The 21,785-nt window shown below is 57.8% G+C and overlaps 8 protein-coding genes across 8 annotated transcripts; 4 read left to right on the forward strand and 4 right to left on the reverse strand.

The window, feature by feature from the left end:
* Window positions 1-596: 596 nt before the first annotated feature.
* BBBOND_0304390 (membrane protein, putative) lies at window positions 597-1,001 on the forward strand (the record flags this gene model as incomplete). The annotated part of the gene is made up of 3 exons (XM_012913268.1): window positions 597-675; window positions 712-854; window positions 891-1,001. 3 exons carry the CDS (start codon window positions 597-599, stop codon window positions 999-1,001), a joined length of 333 nt encoding a protein of 110 aa, XP_012768722.1.
* Window positions 1,002-1,456: 455 nt separating this feature from the next.
* BBBOND_0304400 (WD domain, G-beta repeat containing protein, putative) lies at window positions 1,457-3,781 on the reverse strand (the record flags this gene model as incomplete). The annotated part of the gene is made up of 4 exons (XM_012913269.1): window positions 1,457-1,671; window positions 1,711-3,288; window positions 3,323-3,494; window positions 3,611-3,781. The coding sequence occupies 4 exons, from the start codon at window positions 3,779-3,781 to the stop codon at window positions 1,457-1,459; spliced, it is 2,136 nt and encodes a 711-aa protein (XP_012768723.1).
* A 102-nt stretch (window positions 3,782-3,883) lies between these two features.
* Window positions 3,884-5,863, reverse strand: BBBOND_0304410 (RAB GDP dissociation inhibitor, putative; the record flags this gene model as incomplete). The annotated part of the gene is made up of 1 exon (XM_012913270.1): window positions 3,884-5,863. One exon carries the CDS (start codon window positions 5,861-5,863, stop codon window positions 3,884-3,886), a length of 1,980 nt encoding a protein of 659 aa, XP_012768724.1.
* Window positions 5,864-7,733: 1,870 nt separating this feature from the next.
* BBBOND_0304420 (hypothetical protein, conserved) lies at window positions 7,734-11,438 on the forward strand (the record flags this gene model as incomplete). Its single annotated transcript, XM_012913271.1, has 1 exon — window positions 7,734-11,438. One exon carries the CDS (start codon window positions 7,734-7,736, stop codon window positions 11,436-11,438), a length of 3,705 nt encoding a protein of 1,234 aa, XP_012768725.1.
* Window positions 11,439-11,889: 451 nt separating this feature from the next.
* On the reverse strand, window positions 11,890-13,422 carry BBBOND_0304430 (hypothetical protein, conserved; the record flags this gene model as incomplete). Its single annotated transcript, XM_012913272.1, has 1 exon — window positions 11,890-13,422. One exon carries the CDS (start codon window positions 13,420-13,422, stop codon window positions 11,890-11,892), a length of 1,533 nt encoding a protein of 510 aa, XP_012768726.1.
* A 224-nt stretch (window positions 13,423-13,646) lies between these two features.
* Window positions 13,647-14,498, forward strand: BBBOND_0304440 (hypothetical protein, conserved; the record flags this gene model as incomplete). The annotated part of the gene is made up of 1 exon (XM_012913273.1): window positions 13,647-14,498. One exon carries the CDS (start codon window positions 13,647-13,649, stop codon window positions 14,496-14,498), a length of 852 nt encoding a protein of 283 aa, XP_012768727.1.
* Window positions 14,499-14,745: 247 nt separating this feature from the next.
* Window positions 14,746-17,941, reverse strand: BBBOND_0304450 (SNF2 family N-terminal domain containing protein, putative; the record flags this gene model as incomplete). Its single annotated transcript, XM_012913274.1, has 3 exons — window positions 14,746-17,397; window positions 17,437-17,588; window positions 17,701-17,941. The coding sequence occupies 3 exons, from the start codon at window positions 17,939-17,941 to the stop codon at window positions 14,746-14,748; spliced, it is 3,045 nt and encodes a 1,014-aa protein (XP_012768728.1).
* A 244-nt stretch (window positions 17,942-18,185) lies between these two features.
* Window positions 18,186-20,569, forward strand: BBBOND_0304460 (TCP-1/cpn60 chaperonin family protein, putative; the record flags this gene model as incomplete). Its single annotated transcript, XM_012913275.1, has 2 exons — window positions 18,186-18,392; window positions 19,127-20,569. The coding sequence occupies 2 exons, from the start codon at window positions 18,186-18,188 to the stop codon at window positions 20,567-20,569; spliced, it is 1,650 nt and encodes a 549-aa protein (XP_012768729.1).
* Window positions 20,570-21,785: the final 1,216 nt, after the last annotated feature.

A 21,785-nucleotide genomic window follows, 5' to 3' on the forward strand; every position in this document is an offset into this window, starting at 1 on the left:
CCTTTTTTGCCCGTGGCGCCGCAAACAAGTGTGGTCTAGTGTGACCACTGCTGTCGCCCGAGGCAGCTGGTCCCGGGTGTACTTCTGGCGGCTCGCCGCCTTCGGCTACCAGGTGACGTGAAATCAAGCTACAGGGTGTATAATCTTCTTAGCATTTTGAAGCTACACAGTGTTGTGGCTTTGGTAGGTGGCGTGCGGCCTGTAGACACGGCAACACTATGAGGGCCAACATCGGCCTGCCTCTAGCTTCCACGGCGCTACGCCATGTAGCATCGTTACACACACAATAGCGATAGTCAAAAACGCGCAGGAAGTCGATGTCCCGCGTGGCCGGATCGTTCCATACGAACTTGTAACCCCGAGGGGCGATCCGTGGTAACTAATGCCCGTTCAGCACACCTGTAACCACAGATCTATAACATCAAACTCGAGGTGTACCGCTATACTGCGTAAGGTTTCAGATGTGAGGCTGATTTTCCTCTCTCCGTTTTGATATACGCCTGACTTCGTGGGCTGCCGCCTCGACTGCACTTCGACCGTCACTTTTAATTCATATCACAGTTATTTCTTTCGACAGGCGATTACATTCTTTCAAAATGGGTGCCAACAACAGCAGCAACCGCAGCCGCCCACAGACACACCCCTTCGGAGTGGACCTCACTCGCTGCCTCGACTGTAGGTGTTCAATCGCCCGGTAACACGCGTTCGCAGCGGCCTGCATGACCCTCATCATGCTCCTGGTGTCCTGCGCGTTCCTATTCATGTTCGGCGAGACCCTGAGGATGGTGGAGCGCACGACCTACGCGCGTGAGGAGTACGTCAGGAGGTTCCTGAACCGCCTGTTCCCGTTCCGCGTACGTTGCTCAGTCGCGCCTGCGAATGTTGCGCAGCTTAACTTCGACTTCAACCTCACCCACGCCCTGCTGTTCTGCATCTGCATGCTGCTCATCAGCTTCAGGTACGTTCAGGGCACACTTTGTCCAGATCCGGTGTTGTTGTGATATACGTGGGGGGCGCTGTAGTTGATATGGTAGATGTTGGGTTCGCCTTCCTGAGTACAGCCCGGTCACATTCGTCGTTGTTTCATCCCCGTGGTGAAGCAGTCGGCGTACCTGATGTAGTGCCGCTGCCTGTCTATGCCAACGCTGGGGCGGCCCTCTCAGTTTGACCCGCAACGAACGTGTAACTGTGTAGCGGTGGGCTGTATGCGGTTGTGAAATGCATGTTATGGTACATATGGACCTTTGTACCCTCCAGTGGCATTACTCATACTATGCAGGGGTGAGATCCCGGCTATGAGCGAGACCGCGGTGCCCGTCAAGGAAGCCGAGGAGCGCAGAAAGGGGCGCTAAGGCGCACGGCGGCTCAGCGGCGATAACACCCGAACGGCCTCTCTAATTGATACCTTTGCTAGTGGTAGTGTGCTCATGTTTAAGGCGATGTGTTTTACAATGCTTCACATGTCGACGTCCCGCAGTGTCGATAGGCCGAGCGTGAGTAGCACGTTCTCCGGCGTGTACGCGACCTCCCTGATCTGCGAGTCGGTGGTCCTGAACGCGTTGGTGAGCTTGATGGCGCCGTCGTCGTTGAACTGGGCGAACCGCTCGATGCGCTTGGTGAACAGGTCCTGCTTGTCCGGCTCGGTGGTCTCCGTGGGCCAATCACGCGTTCCTGGCGCATTATGACGAGGCGCTTAGAATCTCCGCTTACCATTGACGTTCCAGAGCGAGACCACGCCGCCGTCCGACACCGCGAGCTCCGAGGTGCCGTGGTTGAAGTCCATGGCGATCACGGGGTCGCTGTGGCCCAGCAGCACCTGCATCCGTTTCCGCTGGTAGAGGTCGAACACCGACACGTGCGTGCCGTTGGCGGCCGCGAAGAGGCGCCCGTTCTTGGCGATTGCGATTATGTTGCTGTGGGCGTGGCTGTACCTGAACCCGCAGGGGGCGGCCTCCATGACGATCTCGCAGCCGGACGTGCGGAGGTCCCAGAACCGGATGTTGCCGTCGGAGCACGGCGTGGCCAGCAGCGACGAGTTGGGGTGGAACTTGAGCCCCAGGCAGTCGGCCTGGGCAGTCCGCAGCAGCCGGAGCGGGAAGCTGCGGTCGGTGGCCCAGAGCCTGGCGGCGCCGTCCGCCTCACACGACGCGAAGTAAAACCCGTACGGCGAGTAGTCCAACTCCATGACGGGGCTGTCCCCGCCGCGGTACACGCACCGCGTGGACCTGGAGCCCATGACCCACAGCCGCACCTCGCCGTCCACGCCCCCGGAAAGCATCACCTGGCCGCACTCGCCGAACTTGAGGCTCTGCACCGAGCCGTCGTGACCGTGCAAGATGCCCTCGCCGGAGCCGGCGCCCTCCTTCTGCTGGTCGCCGTTGGCGGGCGCGCTCTTGCTGTGCATCATCCGGGCCACGGTGGTGTTGCCGGCGCACTTCGTGACGCAGCGCGTGGCGATGCTCTCGCCCAGCACCGGCGCGACGTCCTTGACCGCGTTCGCGCACTCCGAGGTGACGAGGTCCCAGAGCAGGATCCCGCCGTCGTCCAGACCCAGCGCGGCGAACCTGCCGTCGAAGGCGGAAATCGCGCAGCTGGTGCTCCTGAGCACGTTCTGCAGCGTGTAGCTGAGCAGCATCGACTTCCCCTCGGGCACCCGGCACTCCCTCTGGCAGTACAGGAGGCCCCGCAGCGACTGGTGGTAGTCGGTGCCCTGCTTGGGGAGCGGCACCAGCTTGTCGGGGTCCTCGATGATGGCGTGCTCGCCGGTGATGGTCTCCATCATCTGCCTGCCGTACTCCTGCTGCAGCTCCTCCGCGACCAGCTCGCCCGGCAGCCCCAGCGGCACGTACGGCGCCTCGGCCTTGGCCAGCAGCTCCGTGCTCTTGGACTGGTGCACCCGGAGCTCGTTGTCGAAGTCCCTGATGTACAGCCCGTGGAACGGACGCTTGAACTTGTGCGCCGTCGTGGGGTCGATGCCGTGCTTTGCGATAAAGTGCCTCCTGAACAGGTGACCCTGGCTGTGGTTGAACGTCTCGCCGTCGAGGAACTCCACGCCCTCCTTGATCACGTCGTCCACCAGGGAGCCCTCGTTGTTGTTCAGCCAGCCCAGCATGACCCGCATGGCCCGCTTAGACAGGATCACGTAGTACTTCTTCTGCAGGAACACGCGCTGCCGGATCAGTGGCGAATTGGCCAGCTGGTCGGGGAACAAAAACTCCAGCAGCTGCTTGACGAAGTGGCCGAACTTTGCCTCGAAAACGAACGCGAACTGCTTGAGGAACCGCCGGCCTGGTCACGTGTTTCTCGCCTCAACCCAGCTTACCGTGTTCCGCCGACGTGCGGAAGAGCTTCACGTATATCTCGAGGTACGCCACGAAGCACACATCCAGCAGCTCCGCCCGCGAGCGGTTGAGGCTGCTGATCGCCCATGATATCATGCGTTCGAGCTCAGTGACGTAGGCGTGGAAGAACTCTTCGGGAGTCCGTTGAGTTGCCTGCGCGTCGTGAGCTCCGACACCGGAATTCCGCCGCAACCGCTTCCGTTTGCACTGCCGACACAGCGGCACGCGCACGATTATCCCGTGAGGAGAGCGGCGGCAGCGTTACGTACCTTAGCCTTCGAGTTGTCCGTTGGAGGCGCCTCGTCGACGCGTTCCGGCAAATCGCTGGGAGACTCCCGCGGCCGTTTAACGGCGACGGAGTAAAGATTCTGGTTGTCCATAATTTGCCGTGATTGTGTCTGCGCAGAAGAGCCAGTGGCTGAGTCGGTGCCCCCTAACATGCCGTCGACACAGACGGCGTGTTACCGGCACTCGCCGTGGCGGCGTCACACAACTATCGTTACAAAAAAGCGCTGTTTGCGGCTAACGGTGGCACACGGATGCTACCCGTATTTGTCTATGATGGACTGCAGCTTCTCCGCGGCGGATTCCACATGTGTGTCCTCGGGCTCCTCCGGCCGCTTCACCTCCAGGCATCCCACGAGCCCGGCGTCGTCGTAGGGGGCCAGCTGCCGTTCACCGCGGCCAACCAGGGCGTCGCACACCTTAACAGCCGCCGGTATCTCCTCCAGCAGCGGCACTGCGGGGGTGCCCATGGGCTTGGGGAGCACGACGATGCCGTTGCCTGCCTGGCGCTCCGTCGCGCACCCTTCCGCCAGCCAGCCGCGGTGCAGCTCGACATTGTAGTGCGCCGCACCGTTGTCGCTAGCGAGCTCGTGGGACGTGTACGTCGCCATGGCCGTCGCCTCCAGCCCGAAGCCGCTCTGTGACGCCATGGCGCTGCAGCAGCGCAGCAAGCGGCTGACGGTCGGGTGGCTGCACTCGGCGAAGGAGTTGAACTCCGCGGGGGGGTGGTAATCCACTGTCATCAGGTAGATGATGTACTTGTTCGCCGGCGCGGCGTCCGCGTCGAACCCCGTCTGCAGGAGGTACATGGGATCCCGGCACTGCGGGCCGCCATCTGCCTCCGCGGGCCTGGGCAGCACAACGGCCATGTTGAGGCCTGCAAGCAGCGGTTGTTGCAGTATCAGCGTGACGACGTGCAGCCGTCTCGCTTGTCTCGAGGAGCGTGCGGAATCCCCGGGCGCTGTCGGGGCGAAGTGGGCGGCATCTCCCGCCGTCACCTCGTCGCCAATCAACAACACCTTGGTGCGCACCTTGAACCCGTTTGTTAGGGTCACTGCACTTAGCTTGTTGTGCGCGTCGGCCTCTAGCGACGCGACACCCGTGCCCAGCATGATGGTTGCACCCAGGACGGCGCTCACTCTGGCGAACGCCTGGACGACATCACCCGTACCGTACATGGGGTATAAAAATGGCGCCTCTGACTGCCCGTAGACCCCGATAGATTGTATATACTTCAGCAGCCGTCGGATGCCGTCTTGCTTGGTCCAGGCGACCACGTCCTCTCCCCCGAGACAGATGCCGTGGCTGAACATGTCGATCATGTTCTGCGTGCAGCCCTGGTCTCGCAGGAACTGCAGCCAGTTGCTGTCCGGCTGGTCAACCGTCAGCGTGTCTAGCGTGCTCTTGCTCTCTTCCTTCGAAGCGCTCGCCTTCAACGACATTGACGAGAACTGCGGTAGGTAGTGGTCGGCGGCCAAGTTGGTCAGCATTTGCATCAGCACACGTTTCTCCATCGGAGAGAGGAGCTGGGACCTGCAGATGGCGTTCCTGCTGTTGGGGATCTCGTGAAGGGTTATGCGGCCGCCCTCCTCTGCCGGCTCGTAGCCGTACAGCATGGGCCCCTTGGTGTCGGTGAAGTGGATGTAGTTGTGCGCCCCCGAATTCAGCAGCAGGTCCACAACTGCGCTCCTCGCGAACATGAGTTTCGGCCACATGTCCAGTGCGTACTTGTTGCTCTCGGAGTAGAGGTGGTCAAGCGCCTCGAGCTCATTCAGCCCTTGCTGCGCAAATGGCGCCAGCTCGAAAAGCACGCGCGGATGCGACTCCTTGTTGGCATACATTGTGTTTAGCGTCTCCTGCAGTCGTTCCACGTGTAGCCTGCGCATATCCGCCTGCGACCCCTTTTGACTTATCGGCTGGCGGTGCTGGTCATCCGAAACTCCAGGCGCATTTTGGTCGCCATCCACATGTTCAGACCTGGCGGACTCTGCCATTTCTGAAGCTATTTTGGCTCGCATGGCCTCGAATTGCTCGCGCAGGCGGTCTACCCGGTTGAGGCAGCGCGACTCAGGCATCTCCAAGAGGTGTTTGACCGTGGATGTGCGCATCGCCTGTCCGTAAATCACATGCCGGTCTATCATCAAGACCTTGTGGCCATCGTGCGACAGGCAGGCGGCGACAACGGCCGCAGTCAGCCCCGTGCCGGTGATCACGGCGTCCACTTGTAATTCGGCCATCTTGGTAGGCAGCTGCACGGCTTTACCGGCTCGTGTCTAGCAGACCTAATGATGTAAAACCTGTTTCCGACAAGATTCCACCGAACATACCCGCATCAGCAGGTAGTGTAGTGACGAGTCAAGTTACCACGCGCTGTCGTTGGTATCTGCCTGACGCCCGGCAGACGCGCCTCTCAAACGCAGGCACGCCAGCGAATTAGCAGCAGCTAATAGTGATGACCGATTGGCTAGGTAACTGGTCTGCTGTGTAACCGAGACTTATGTGAGTTCCACATGCCGACTCCACGGAAGGCCGATGGACCCGGTTGTGTACCGCGTTATCGGCCTTAAACCGATCGCCGCACGTGACACATCATATTATTGCAGTGTGGTGTCATATATTGGTAAGGATTACGGTGCTGCATACGACTAATGCCTCCAATACACTAACGGCCGTTCCAAAGCTGCGCCAAGCTTGTGTATGTCACCTAGGTAACAACACCAACCCTGGTGCTCTCAGCCGTATCTGCATATGCTTACACACACACAGTTATGCCCTGTCTTTGTGCATGTGCGCAGTATTTTGACTGCCTCGGCCAGACGGTTCCCCCACCCGAGCAGGTCGCGCGACGCGTTCACGGATGTGTATGCGCTGCGCACATCGGGTTCAGACAACACTGAATCCGCTTGTAGAAGGTAACAGTGGTCCGAATTGACGTGCGGTGTCGGGCGTACACCTTGAGAGCCGGAAGAATAGACGTTACACTAGGTGAGTCTTGCGCGACTGTGAATTCGCTTTCATTCGACGCGTTAACGAGCCAGGTGTATATGATGGTGTAACTGGCTCTTGTGTTAGTGTGACTGGTGACTGTTTTCTCCGGTTAGATTTGTGGAACACCTATCTGTAGCTGAGTGAGTGTCCTGTGTACTTGAGTGATGCAAACGTCCTATCTTGGTGGGTAAATGCCGCCTTGTGATTACCGTGAATGATGTAGTGATATGTGTGTGTTGTTTATTGCTATACTGCCGTGGTGTGTACGGTGTTTAGCAGCACTGAATGCGTGAGTTCGATTGATACCCGTGTTTGCCTTTGATGCTCAACTCTGCAAGCCTACCAGTTCAGATATTATATCGCGATTGCGTCGTTCGTCCATTAATGGTTGGTGTGTGTTGATAGCCGTCGGTTGATGCTGCATACGTCCCTTACGTAAACCATACTCTGCTGCTGTGTCTAGGTTCATCATACATGCTCTCATTTAGTGTGTGATTGCTCCGTCATTCAGATAGACCCTGTGCACGCCTACCATCATAATTTCCATACGCCGGTTTCATAGATGCGCAGCCTTGACTTAATAAGACACGCTGCCCGAAAGAGGCTCTAGAACGTCATTTCCAAGGTTCAAGGGCTCGCAATCTGGGTATTGGCATGGAAGTTAGAGTGATACATAACGGTGTTTGAAGATCAACGCGCTTGAAAGGGTGACGTGGCCTGCTACACAAGGGTCCTTAAACGGAAGACTACGTTGGGATGGTGGATGTTTAGTTGACCTTGCTGCCGGACAATGCAGTGGGATAACACGACAGTACATAAGTGTTAGCCTTTTGAACGTGCATTCAGGGGCTGCATCGCCACTCTACTGCTTTCGTCTGGTCGGATGTAGGCAGCGTCGAGGTCATCTGTGCTGGCACTTCGATCAAGAGTACACTGGGCACAAGGTTATGGAGTGTCCGTGTAGGAACTTATTTGGATTCGTATGTATATTTACAAGTTATCTGCAGTTTAACGTGGAATAAACCAACACAGTTGCCCGCGATTTTGCATGCAAGTATTGTAGGCCTCAGCTGAAGGCCTGCTTTTTAAATTGTTCGGACCATCAATCGCTACGTCGAAATGTGGGCACATAACCGAGTGAACCTGCGCAAGTCGGTGCGCGATGCCCTGCGGTACCGACCGATCGTGGATGGCTCGCAGCTGATGAATGAGCTGCTGAGCCTGGAGAAGGTCGAGCGCCACTGGGAGGTCGGGTTCAGGCGCCGGTTCTTGATGAGCAAGGAGGCAGACTGGCGAGCCATCGCGCAATCGTACATGGTAGGAGCCACGCAATGGGACATCGGGGCGCTGTTGAGCGGTGCCCTGCTGATGGCGTCCTTGTACGGCATGCTGTCTGCCTCTCCCGTCGCCATGGTCGTCGCCTTTTTCGCCATGTGCAACATGCTGCAGCTGCGGTTGCACCGCGACAGGCTCACGCTGCACTTTTGCCTCACCGCGTGCTTGGGGTACATCGTGCTGATGGTGGAACTCCTCGTCGTGGATCCGAAGCACGCCGTGAACTACGGAGGCATCACCACGATACTTGGGTGTATATTCCTGCACCTGATCGTGCTCATCCTGCTCGCGCGCTACACCATCGGGCGCATGTTCGAGCGGTTCGCGGACTCTTGTATGCAGTTCAGGGTCCCGTCGCTGCTGGAGTTCCAGTCGTTGGTGACGGGGGTGGTGGCCGGGCTGGGCGCCATGTTTGTCGTCTGCCGCCTGTACTGCCTCGCTTTCACGGCCTTCGTCACGGTCTGTTTCGTGTTGTTCTCGAGGCTGCCGTCCCCCGCGGCGAGACGGCCGGACAATGTCGACGTTACCGGGCGGTTGAACGTTCCATCGCGCCAATCGGCCAGCCGGAGCTTTTTGGAGGCGTGCCTGCCAGTGGTGCGGTGCCTCATCAGCGTCATGTTCATCGCCGCGGCGTTATGCGTCTGCTTTGCGAGCGCGATTGACGACCATGTGCTGTCCCTGACTTCCCAGGGGTCGTTCAGGAAGTGGGCAACCGAGCACGGCCAGGCTGACGAGTTCGTCCCCCCCTTCCGAAGCTTGGCGTACATGCTGGCGATCATGTGCGGGATCATCCTGGCCGTGCAGATCGTCAAGCTGGTGCAGCTGTTGCTGAATTCGCCGCGGCTGCGTAGGGCGCTGGAGCACAGCACCGTGTTCATGGGCAAGGGTTGCCTGGGGCGCCATGGCGACCTGGTGTACGCCTACCACAACTACTCCCTGGACAGGATGGGGAAGGTTGTTACCGTTCACACCATGGGGAAGCAGCCGCTGATGGTCTGTGACCGCTCGACCCTGACCTGCTACGACATCTACCTGGCCATGCAGCGCCGTGCGCTCCACGCGCTCAGCCTGCAGTCGTACTTCTGCTACGTGCCCATCGCGTACCTCTACTCGACCGAGCGCGACTGCAACGTCCAGCTGCGCACACGCGTGAAACTGGAGCAGATGGCCACCGAGCTGGAGCACCTCATCGATCGCGAGCGGCGCCGCCGCCGTGCAGCGCGCAGGGAGCGACAGCGGCGACTCGAGCTTGAGAAGGCCATGCGAAACAGGCCGGAATTCATATCCGCGTCCATCCCTACTGACGTCGGCGTGCACGTGGTGCCCGTGCTGCACGACAGCTACCAGGAGGCGCGCGAGGAGGAGATGTCGCGCCATAGGTCGATGTCCATCCCGGTGAACCTGAGCCTCTGCAACGTCAGCGACCTCGCGCCGGTGTCGTCGCTGCGCAACAGCATGTACCAGCGCCGCTGCGTCACGACCGCCGTTGGCGACGACTTCTACCTGCGCCGCCGCACCATCATCGACAGGGTGCGCTGCTCGTGGCTGGAGCACCCCTCCGAATCGTTCCCGTCGTTCGAGCCCCTGGTGCCGACGAGCCCCAGGGTGTACCGCGACCCCAACCGCGGCGACTTCAACTTCAACACCATCGACTCGGCGCTCTCGTCCGTGTTCCGCGGCCTCGAGCTCATGAAGACGACCGAGACTATGGTGGAGAGGACTCCGCAGCGACTGCGCGGCCCGCCCTACAACAAGTACAAGCTCGACCCGACCGACATATACCCGCTCAATTTCGACAGCGGCCACCGCAGAGAAGTCAAGCGGGCCGGCGGTGATATGCTGAGCTGCAGCCCAAGCGTGAAGGCGGAGCTGCCTGACGACGTGGTGGTGACGATCGACATGGGCGACGCCACGCCAATGCAGTCGCGGCTGGAAACTGAGGAGCTAGACCCCCAGAGCGCCCATGTTAGCAGGGGCGTGACCCCGCAGTCCGCCATCTTCAGCGATGTGCACGCCGACCCGTCGCCGGGGCAGTTTATGGACGCTTTCGAGGTGCATGAACCGGTGCAGTTCATCGACATAGGCTCGGCGAAGAGCAGCATTGGCCCCATTGACCTGTCGGCAGAGCAGATCAGGAGCGGTTGTGGCGCTGGCCACACGGACTCCCTCGGCAAGTGGCACTGGCTGGACAACGCCGTCAACACCGCGCTGACCGGCAACGGCGTGGCGATGTCAAGCATACGGTCAGACCCCACGATCCACACCGACCGGGAGGAGTTTGAGCGCCGGAGGCCGCTGGAGGAGATACTGGAGGGCGAGTACTACATCAACGACAAGGGCGAGCTCGTGGTGAAGAACGACAGCCGGTACGTCCCGGTGCGTTACCACGGCGAGCGCAGCGTCAAGCGGCTGACCGAGTTCTACAACAGCGGGCGCCAGCGGGCCATCGAGCACGGGGTCAGCGGCACTTCATCCGACAAGGAAGGCCACAGCCACGGGGTGCAGTCTCTCAACCTGACGAGCTCCCCCCTCCACATGCACGCGCTCAGTGCGCTATCCGATGATATCCTGCCCATGGAGGCGCTGAGTCGCCGCGTCTCGCACCACCTTATCATCACGGACTCCGTGAAGTGCGACCTGGAGGCGGGGGCCATGAATGCGGAGTCGGAAAGCGAGCTGTCGGAGACGGTTTCATTCACCGAGTTCGAGACTGACGACCGCCCCGAGTTTGTGGTGACGCGCGAATACGAGCTGTACTCGCCGTTTAACCTCACCCGTATCTCAGCAGGCCCGGGGCAATCGCTACAACGCTCACGGATTTCGGACCGGTCGCAGAAGCAGGCGAGCGACTCCTCGTACGCGCCACTCTCGGGTTCGGGTACCGACGATGCCGAGGGCAGCCGTGCAGGCGGCGAGAGCGGCCTGGCGGAGGGCACAGATGGCGAGGGCGCCACCTACCGTGACCGTTCGTTGGACACCAGCGCGGACTCGCTGGAGACCTTCGGCGATATCAGCCCACGCGAGCTGCGCAAAATCGCAGCGGCGCGTCACCTGCCGCTGGCGCTGGACTCGAGGCAGGAGAAGGTGTTCTCAATCTGTCCGCAGCCGCGCAGGCACGGTGCAGCGGTCGCGGCGTCACGCTCCAAACAGGAGGAGTACGTGGACTCCGTCGCCACCACCCCCGTTGAGCTACGCCGCCACAAGATAAACGGCAGCAGCGGGTGCGACTACCGCAACCGGTACGCCGACAGCGCGGACGGTTCGGTGACGTCCCCCAGCTCTTCCTTGGCGACGCCGTCGCCGACCACGGGCTCATCGCGCCCCGTCATTCCCCAGCGCAGGTGGCGCAACGAGTTCGACTTCTCGCCGATCGCCGTGCACTCCACGGAGGACGTGTTGCGCGAGCTCATGCAGGACATCGACATGGTGGACTCGGCGGTGGAGGACCACGCCTCCGACGTCAGCCACGACTTCATCTTCGGCCGTTGAACAGGCCGCAATCGCACCTATGGACAACAAACCGACAACGGTGATAATGTTACCAACTGTATGTTGTGGCGATCCCATGTGAGCGGCGGCTTGCGGCGCTCTTTTCTCAACACAACTCCATGCTGACTTGCTAGTTTTACTTATCAGGGTGCTGTTTGTTTGTAGTGTCGTGTAATGTTAACTTAATGTTGCGCATCGCGTATTTTCAAGCGATACGCACTGCCCGCTGCAACGCGCAGGGGTGAAAACAAGCATTCGTTGGATGCCGCTTTAACTATGCTAACGTTTCCCGAAGTACATTCTAACTGGGTTGCGGAGACACGGAAATCTTGGTTGCCTGGTGGAGGGGAAGGGGGCCTCAGGCACGACGTAAGTAAACGGATGCTTTGCTCAGCCGATGCTGTATGGGCCGATAATATTATCAACGTGGAGTGGGGGCTCGCCAACGCGCTCAGGTTTCGGGGTTAGGCCTTCTCCTGATCTGCCTGAGACACTGCAACAGCCTCCGGTCTTGAAGGAACTCGTTGAAAAACTCGACCGGGAGGAACTCGTACAGCCCCGCCACCAGGATGGATATTATCAGGTCTCGGAGGTTCTTGGGGTCCTTGCCATTGCACAACTTGCCGTTCCTCAGATTCTGCACCATCTGGTCAACAGTCAGCTCCGACTCGGGGGGCAGCTTTTCGTTGCGCTTCTCCTTCGATTGACCGTCGCGGCGCTCGGCACGGCTCCGGTCTCTGGAGGGCCGCTTTACCCGTTCCCCACCGTTAACGAGGTAGTCAGAGTCGCCGTCATCCTCGTCCGCGCGGTCCACTTCGCCCTCGTTGCTGACCAGGCTCCGACGATCGGTTGAGGCGATCTTCTCGTCTTCGCTGGAACCGCATGGGCGTTTCGATGCGGGCTGCACCTTGCCTTGGGATACTAATAATTTGAGACGGTCACTGCTTCCTCTGCCATCCGCTGGGTCACGGAGGCGGGATGGCGATTTGGGCGTTGCGTCGCCTGAGGCCGCGCCCTCTTGGATCCCGATGCCTATAAACCGTATCGGCGAAGATAAAGGCTTGTCATAGATATCTGGTTTGGCCTTAAACGAGACCGACTTTGCGGATTCGCTGGCCTTGGCTTTTTTCTTAGCCTTGCCAGCGGGCCCGTTACCGCGCCCCGGGCCCGACAACGTGGGTAGCAACAGATCTTCAGACAGCACGTCGTCCGGCAACACCAGTGACGACGGCCCTAGAAGCGAATATGCGTTGCTAGTCAGCAGCGGGAGCTTGAGGATGTCTTTGAAGCTGACGGCGTCGTTACCGTCGGGGTCCTTCCCCAGTCCCGCAAGGGCGTCCTCCACTACTTCATGCAACTTGCCGCGCAGCAGATCCGGGTCTTCCAAACCCCACGATATATCGGTGTACGGGGTTGGACGGGGGTATGCCGAATCGTCCGTGGACGCTGGGACACTGCCATTGGCATTACGTGCCTGCAGCGTGTTGACCATCGCGCTCATTGGCATACAGGGCACTCCGTAACGCAGAGCACGGCTCATAAACCCGACCCTCCTGTTACCATGCATCACGTTGAGTCCTAACAGCGCCAACGCGTTGCGCTTGCTGGCGATCCGAACCCCGATGTGCGCCAGCAGCGCCTCGCAGACCTGCAGCTCCTTGCGGATCTCCGACGGCGTGGCCTCAGGGAGCGGCTCGTCATCGCCGGCATCCGTGCTTCTCCGATAATAGTGCACATGGTTGTCGTCTTCGTTGTAGAGACAGTCTTCGACGTCGCTGGCCTCACAGCGCGTCACAGCTCGCCTAATGCGTTTGCGCTGAGTACGCGCATACTGGCTGCTGTACAGGCAGCTCAGCGGCCGAGCGTTCAGCAAGCACAGCTCCGGCGCAGGCAGCGGGATGGCCGGAAGGACGGCCGACGCCCTGCGCTCGGATCCGGGCCGCGCATGGGCCTCTCCCGACTGGGAGCCAGTCCCCTCGCTCATCGCTCCCCGGCGCTGCGAACGCAGTTCCTCGAGCAGTGCAGGGGGCCTGCTTCATGGAATTCTCGCGCGCGGCACCTCTGCGGCGCGGCTGTCGTAAACGAGCTGTGCCGGACGGTGGCACTCCGTACACATCGCCGCCCGCGACTGCGGGAATTCTAGTGGTGCCGCCGTGCCTGCGATCAAAGGGATGTGAAGCTGTGATAAAAGCGTCTGCAAATACCTTGATGTCTGAACCAAGGAGGTACAGAAGTCGCAGCGCTGATCGCCAGCGCTACGCGCGGCGTGATTCCTCAGATCGCGGCGACCGCAGACACTACCGCGAACAGAGTCCCCGCCGTGGAGACTCGCGAGATCCTGGTGATAATAGGCGCAGAGACGGGGAAGACCGACGACGTCGAGATTCTCCGGACCGCCGGTATCGTAGTGACCGCGACTACCGCGATGATAGGAGACGTGATTATCGCGACGGTAGGGCGGACGGTGATCGGGGAGATAGGAGGGGTTCCTATGGTGAAAGCCGGCGAGAGGGTCCTGTGGAAGACGGAGGGAGTGCGACTAGAGATGATAGAAGGCATGTAAGAGACAGTTCATACCGGGACGATCGCATCTCACCACGGCGAGGCGGTAGGGATGGCCGCCGGTCCGTTACGAGGGGCGACCCTCGTGGAAGGAGAGGGGATTCGCGCTATGACCGTGGAGCTGATCGCCGTGCAGACAGGGATGACCGCCGGAGGAGGAGCAGCCGTGACCGATCCTCGGGGAGGGACGATCGTCGACGCCGAGATGGGCGCAGGCGCAGCAGGAGCACCGACAGCGCCTGCAGTTTCGGCTCCAGGGTGTCATTCGGCAGGCCGGAAGAGGAAAACAATGCGGAGGAAGCGCAAGCTGACACTGGGCCCGTGGACGAGGACGAGCTGCTCAGGCAGGCCATGGGTTTCGGGGAGTTCTCCACCACGAAGAACAAGCAGCACCTGGATTCGGACGTTTCCGGGGTCGCCAAGCGCTCCAAGAGGAAGTATCGGCAGTACATGAACAGGCGTGGCGGGTTCAACCGGCCCCTATCGCCCACGTACTGACAGACACCACATGCAGGGCGGGGTTGGCTGAACACGTCATATGACGTCAGCAACGGATTATGTCCCCGCTAGTGGCGCATAGAGCACCAGAGATCCGCAAACACGGATGACACAGAACTGAGCAGTGCCTACATAAATCGCAACCCTTAATATGTAGCATGCAATATCGATTTCATGCGAGCATTTACTTTGGGTGTCCTAGTGTACGACACGAAATTCAGACGGTTAATGTGGACCCTGCGATGTTCTAGGCGCTCTCCTCACCAACGGCCTTCCCACTGAACGCGTCGTCCAGCATCAGCTTACGCTGGCAGCACTCCATCACGTATTCCTCGATAGTGCCCTCGCACAGCAGCTTGTACACCTCCACGGTCTGAGTCTGGCCGATGCGGTGGCAGCGGTCCTCCGCCTGCGTGTCGTTGTGCGGGTTCCAGTCCTGGTCCATCAGCACCACGGTGGAGGCCACCGTCAGGTTCAGGCCGGTGCCACCCGCCTTCGTGGACACCAGCATCAGCCTCACGTTCTCGTCGTTGGTGAACTGGTCGACCATCTCGGTGCGGGAGTTCGTGTTGCAGCCGCCGTCTAGACGTAGGTACACCACCTCAGGCTTGTTGAGCCGCAAGCACTCCTCTATCACGTCGAGGTACATCGTGAACTGGGAGAACACGAGCGCCTTGCGCTTATCGGCCTCCACCTTGTCGATGATCTTGAACAGCTCAACCACCTTGGCGGACGTCATGAACGCCTCCTTGGGGATGAGGTACCGTTCCAGGCGGGGCTCGAAATGCAGCAGGGACTGCATGGACCGGTGCATCTCGAAGTCGCTCCAGCTGCGCAGCTCCTTCTCCACGCGCTCTAGGCTGTTCTCCTTGTAGCCCTCGACCTTGCTGGCGTAGTACTTGATCAGCTTCTGCAGCAAATCCTCCTTGTAGTACGCCCCGCGCACCAGCAGCGGGTGGTTGCAGATGCGGCGCATGCGGAAGATCAGCGATTTGACCAAAAAGTCGTCCCTGGAGCCTATCGAGTAGTTTTTGGAACGGCCGTGGCACATGTTGCGCAGCTCGCTCTCGGGCACCTTGTACTTCTGGATCAGCGCGTTGCGGTGCTGCTCGATGTTGGACTCGACCTCCTTCAAGTACAGGTCCTGTTGAATGCCGGCCATTTTGCAGCGGATGAGAAACGTGTTCTTCGCCGGCAGCTCGTGCATCACGGTTCGCTTCCGCCGCCGCAAAATGAATGGCGCGATGAGCCTTTGGAGCACGCGGATGGAGGGCTCGATGCTGACGGTCTTGCCATCTGGCCCGAAGAATTCCCCGTCCGACTGCACGCTGTCGAATCTTTCGAAGGAGTCCGTAGACTCCTCGTCAACTGTGCCCATAACGAGGTTGGGGTTACGCTCCACCTTCACGCCATCTGCCACCGGCAACAGCGAAGCGTCCGAGGTGCTAGGGTTTGAGTCGGACTGATTGGCTGCCTTAAGTGCGGCATCTTTATGTTCGACGCTGGTAGGCTCACATTTGACCCTGTCTACGTCAGCGTCCACACCTCCCGCGGATGCGTCCGACATGCTGCCTATCCTCAACATTGTGTAATCGGCGGGACTCTTGGCATCTGACATTTCTGTGTCTTTTAAACCGTCATTTGCGTCACTGTTGAGCCCGGAGTCCAATAGGGATCCGAACGACGTGGACTTAAAAACTTCATCCTTTGGAATTTCGGTAGGACGTTGTGGGGAACGGGGGGTATGGACGGCATCCACGTCGACCTGTCTGACTGTTTCTCCATTATTAACCGCTTCCTCAGCGTCGTTTTCCGTAGCAGCTGCATTTGTGTTTGTCTTACCCGTAGGGTCGGGCTGTGACTGGTTCTTTTCCTGCGGCTCCTCATTGCCGGCAGCCTCCTTCGCACCAGCATCGGCCTCGGTGGCGTTTGCGGCATCCGCGGCGGCTTTCTTTGATCTTCGTCCCCGTTTAGTCGGTGCCTTGGGCGGCGGGGGAGCGGGTAGCGTTTTTTTGTAGGCCTCGATCTCACCTGGCTCGACGAGCGACGACAGCGCAGGGAACTCGGAGACGGCATCTTCATAGTTCTTAATTAAATAATTTATGGCGTCATTTATCCTCGACTGGTCGAACATGTCGGGCATTGCGAACTGGAGGAGGTTGCCCAGTTCGCTCTGGCTGTTCTGCACCGGGGTCCCGGTGAGCAGCAGCCGATGCCGGATGTTGAAGGAGCTGTTCAGCCTGCGGTATGCGATGGTTTCGCTGTTTTTGAGAGCGTGCGCCTCGTCCACGATCATGTACTCGAACTCACGAATGCCCCGCAGCAGCCGGACGTCCTCCTTCGATGACACCGTGGGCATAGTTGAGACCAGGATCACAAACGACCCCTTGCTGACGTCGTCGATGACGTCGCATGCGATTTTGAAGCGGGCGGATTGCGGGCCGTGGTACTTCACGATGTGGTTTTTCAGGTTGGGCGCCCAGCGCCGCAGCTCCTTGCACCAGTTGTCGACGACGGAAGAGGGGACGAGGATGAGACATGACCGCTTTGTGCCGTACCCCTCCTTCTTCAGGCGAGCGTTAAAATCGTTGGCGACTTCCTTCGTGTCTATGCTGTAGATGTAACTTAAAAAGACGCTGGTTTGGGCTGTCTTTCCCAGCCCCATCTCGTCGGCGAGAATGCCGTTCGCGTGCTCAACGGAGTGCAGCAGCGACAGCCAGTGCACTCCACACTGCTGGTAGAGCTTCAGGTTCTTGAACTTGGACGCAACGGAAAACTTGGAGAGGTCGGAGTAGCTGCGGATAAATGTGCAGCTGCCGTTGGCAATGGCGGCCCGGATCTGCTCCTCGATCTTCAGCTGCCCCCCGCTCATGCCAGCCACAACCGTTTCGGTCATTTTCTGCCAAGAATGCAACATTTATTACGTATTAGGACCCACCTTGGTTATGTCCAGGAATGCATGGAGCGTCTCCAGCGTTTCCCTGATGGCCTTGCGCTTGCGCAGCGCCTCCTTGGCTTCACGCTCCGCAGCAGCGGCGGCCGCCGCTCGGGCAGCCTCAGCTTTCTTATCGGCGGATTCCTCATCAGAGTCTGTAACGACATGTACGCCCACTAAAATGTTGAACTATAGACCTGTGGACCTGGTCAGGTAACACTTGGTCAAGCGTGGCTATACAACGTCTACTGAAAAGACTCCACATACCCAGGTCGGAACGCTGGCGTTTCAGCTTCTTCTTCTTTTTTGGAACCTGCTCAGAAGCAGCGTCGCCAGCCGAGTCGGCGGAAGGCGATTCCTGGCTGCGTGTGTCACCACGGGCGGACACGACGTCGGCAGCGTCGACGCCCGAAAACGCGTAACCTCCAAGGTCATCGGCACCGGAATCTTCTATAATGCTATTGCGGCTGCGGCTCACGCCGAGGAAGAAGCTAGCAGTCGTCACCATTTCGAGTGGCACAGCCAGGCTCGCATTCTCGGCGGCGTGCTAGCTAGCCGCGCTCGTACGACGTGTGTGGCGTGAGCGGCCACACAAAGCGCGCACGGTGAGCTGCCGTTGACGTTGTCTCCCCGAGTCGCGAGATTTATCACGCTGGACGGGCGGCAGCCACACCCAGAGGCACGGAGTACTCCGAGTAGACGTCCCCATAAGCCAACGACCCCGCGCAGCCGGAGCCCGGCGCACAGTAAAGATGAAGCCGCAGCAGACAGTACTCGTCTTTAAGCCTACGCTCAAGAAGGAGAGCGACCGTAAGGCGCAACTCGCCACCATCCAGGCGTCTCGCGCCCTCAGCGAGGTCATCAGGACCACGCTGGGACCGCGCGCGATGCTCAAGATGATGCTCGATCCTATGGGCGGTATCGTCATCACCAACGACGGAAACGCAATATTACGCGAGGTAGGAGCGCGTGACGTGGTCTCGGAGCTTGGCGGCGGCCGGTGTGTCGCCTGGCTGCCGCCTTCTACGACTTTCATCGGTGTATTGTGCGTATTAGTGGCCTTCAGTGGTTATTTTGGTTGTGGAGTATGTGTAGTACCCGGTTTAGTCATGGTTATGCCGTTGAAATAGGTGCTGGTGGAATCTGTCTAGGTGTGTACATCAGGCCTATGGGCGACGCCGATGTCGTTGCACGGGTTTGTAGCGGTCCTTTCGTTGTTTTACAATGCGTATGGGTTCATTTATGATACGGTTGCAGTATGTTTGATGGCAAATTTCGTCAACAATGCTAGAATCTGGTTGTACATGTCAAATCTGAATTATGCATTCGGCGTTAAATGTTGTTCCAATCACGTGATGAATTCTCGTTGCAATACAACTCCTTTTCGGTGGATTTTGAGCGAGCTTGCGCCAGAAATGGGAAAATACGTGCTTATATGTTATCTGTTTGTGTCTTAATTTATGATTCCCCTAAAAAGGATGCACTTCGTTACATTGCGCATATACATGCTTGGCGTACCAACTATTTACATGCTTCTATACGTCACAGCCGTGGGTATTACATATAAAGTAGTTTATCTTCCATGTGATAGCGAACCATTAGTTTTATATTGTCATGTTTTGTAGTGATTTTGTGATCTGTCTGGACTGTGCACGATTTACCAGTTTTCCACATCGACTCACAAAATATGCAGATTGACGTATCAAACCCTGCGGCAAAGAGCCTTATCGAGCTGAGTAGGTCTCAGGACGAGGAGGTCGGCGACGGCACCACCAGCTGTGTCATCCTCAGCGGACAGATGCTCGCCAACGCGGAGCCGCTCCTCAAGCGCGACATCCATCCTACCAAAATTGTCGATGGATACATAGAGGCCCTCGAGGACGCACTCGAGGTTATAGATGAAATCGCCACGCAGATCGATCTTGACGACGAGGAGGCTGTGAAAAGCGTAGTCCAGTCCTGTCTCGAGACCAAGTTCTCCAGCAAATGGGGCAACCTTATCGCGTCGCTGGCTCTCGATGCCGTACGTAGGGTCAAGGTTACACGCCCTAATGGACGAAGCGTAATCGACATTAAGAGATACGCCAAGGTAGAGAAAATACCAGGAGGCATGCCAGAGGATTCGGTGGTGCTTGATGGGATTCTGGTCAACAAAGATGTTGTGCACCCTAGCATGTCGCGACGTGTTGAGAACCCCCGCGTACTCATATTGGACTGCACTTTGGAGTACAAGAAGGGTGAATCCCAAACCATCGTCGACATTACCGACGAAGAGGGGTGGGCAAAGTTGCTGGAACAGGAGGAAACCGAAATATTCAACATGTGTCAAAACATTATCCAAACAGGATGCAACGTAGTGGTAACGGAGAAGGGTGTCTCCGATTTAGCGCAACATTTCTTGTCCAAGGCCGGTATCAGCTGCATAAGGAGGATCCGTAAAACCGACGCCAATAGGTTGGCACGCGTTACCGGAGCAACAATCGTAAACCGCACTGAGGAGGCGCTGCCGAACGACGTCGGTACTGAATGCGGACTTTTCGAGGTCAGGAAGATTGGAGACGAATACTTCTCATACTTCGTTAAATGCAAGGACCCCAAGGCGTGCTCAGTTATTCTCAGGGGGTCGTCGAAGGACGTGCTCAATGAGATAGAGCGCAACCTTCAAGATGCGATGAATGTGTGCCGCAACATCATGCTGGAAGGCAAGCTGTTGCCGGGAGGCGGAGCCACTGAAATCGAGGTTGCATGCCGCCTTAACGCTAAACTAGACAGCAAGGCCGGACTCAAGAGGTGGTCCTACCGTGCAGCCGCTAAGGCGTTCGAGGTCATCCCCAAGACTTTGGCGCAAAACTGCGGCGCGAACCCAGTGCGCGTGATCACCGAACTGACATCGCTCCACTCGGCCGGTAGTGTGAACGCAGGACTGGACGGCGAGACAGGTGAAATATGCGACACCATGAAAAAGCAAATCTTCGACACATATGCAGTTAAGGCGCAGATATACAAGAGCGCCATAGAGGCAACGTGTATGCTGCTCCGCATCGACATGATCGTCTCCGGTATCGGAAAGCGCGACGAGCCCTCGGTCGGCGAAAAACTTGCTGTCAACGAGGAAGCGCTGGATGCCCAAGCTTAATATATTAACTCCTATAAATAATGTATTTACAGTTATATAAGCATCGTGATCACGGTAGATCGAGAGGTTTGGTTAATGAACGGCTGTACGGCGTTATTGGGGGTCAGTAGGTTGTTTTGTTTGTTTGAAGACCATTGCGAGATTTTTGATGTGAATCGTATGGGTCGGCATAGCAGTCAGAACAGCTTGGATACTAGACATTACGAGCACAGGCGTCTTATTGAGACGATATATTCTACTACATTAAGACGCGATGTAGCAGGCTGGATGTGGGTTGATTGAAGTATGTGGAACTACTTTGACGTCTGCTCTTGAAGTTTGGAGTAAGAAGTGGACGCTGGCGTATCGTCGACCAAGTAAGCACGCAACTTCTTGAATCCGGGGATAGGGTACCAGGAGAGGAAAAACACGATGATGATGGCGGCGAGGATAATTGCAAGTACAACGGCGAATCTCTTCGGTCCGCAGCATGGGCATTTACAGGTGAAAAGATTAGCACAACCTTCGTCACACTTAGTGCAACCGCATTGCTTAGTACATCGCGACGCCATCTTACACCAAACTTCCTTTCCAATCAACCTGCAAAATAATGAACAACCTTCTAAGACGCTGGTAGCTATTTGAGATGCGATAGATTAACTGCCACGGCAGATGAATGTGGTAATGTATTTGCAATGCTACTTTTTGCAGAATCCGAAACGTATGCCGGCAGCCCGCGTCGAATATCTGTGGCACAGTGGGTAGGCATGGAGCCACCACATACTCTATTTCTCCAAATATATAAGGCTTAGTAAATTCAAGAGCTAGAAACATTTTCATCAGAACGGCAAGCTGTAGCCTGATCAGGTCTACATACCTCCGTGCTGTAGCATCACGCAATATGAGAAAGTAGAATATTCATACTTGACATGGTGGACGGTATTATTATATTTGATTTTGTAAATATAAGAACATTGAGTTTTCTCGTGGAGATTCTGCGCTACCAGTAATAGATAGTTCGGGGCTTAACTATCGATCCGGAAGCTGAAAATGAGAGAACACCCCGAATATACCGATTTGCAGATTTTTGTGAGAGTACATTGTGTAAATATGCTTGTCTGACATTCAAACTGCCTATGTTAACATCGTTGTCGTCCGTTCCTCTTAACGAGGTGGCTGAACATGTTATACGGATTTGTCATCCAAATGTGCCCTAATATCACCAACTGCTGCCATA

This window comes from Babesia bigemina (genome assembly GCF_000981445.1).
Source record: "Babesia bigemina genome assembly Bbig001, chromosome : III".
NCBI classification, from domain to species: domain Eukaryota; phylum Apicomplexa; class Aconoidasida; order Piroplasmida; family Babesiidae; genus Babesia; species Babesia bigemina.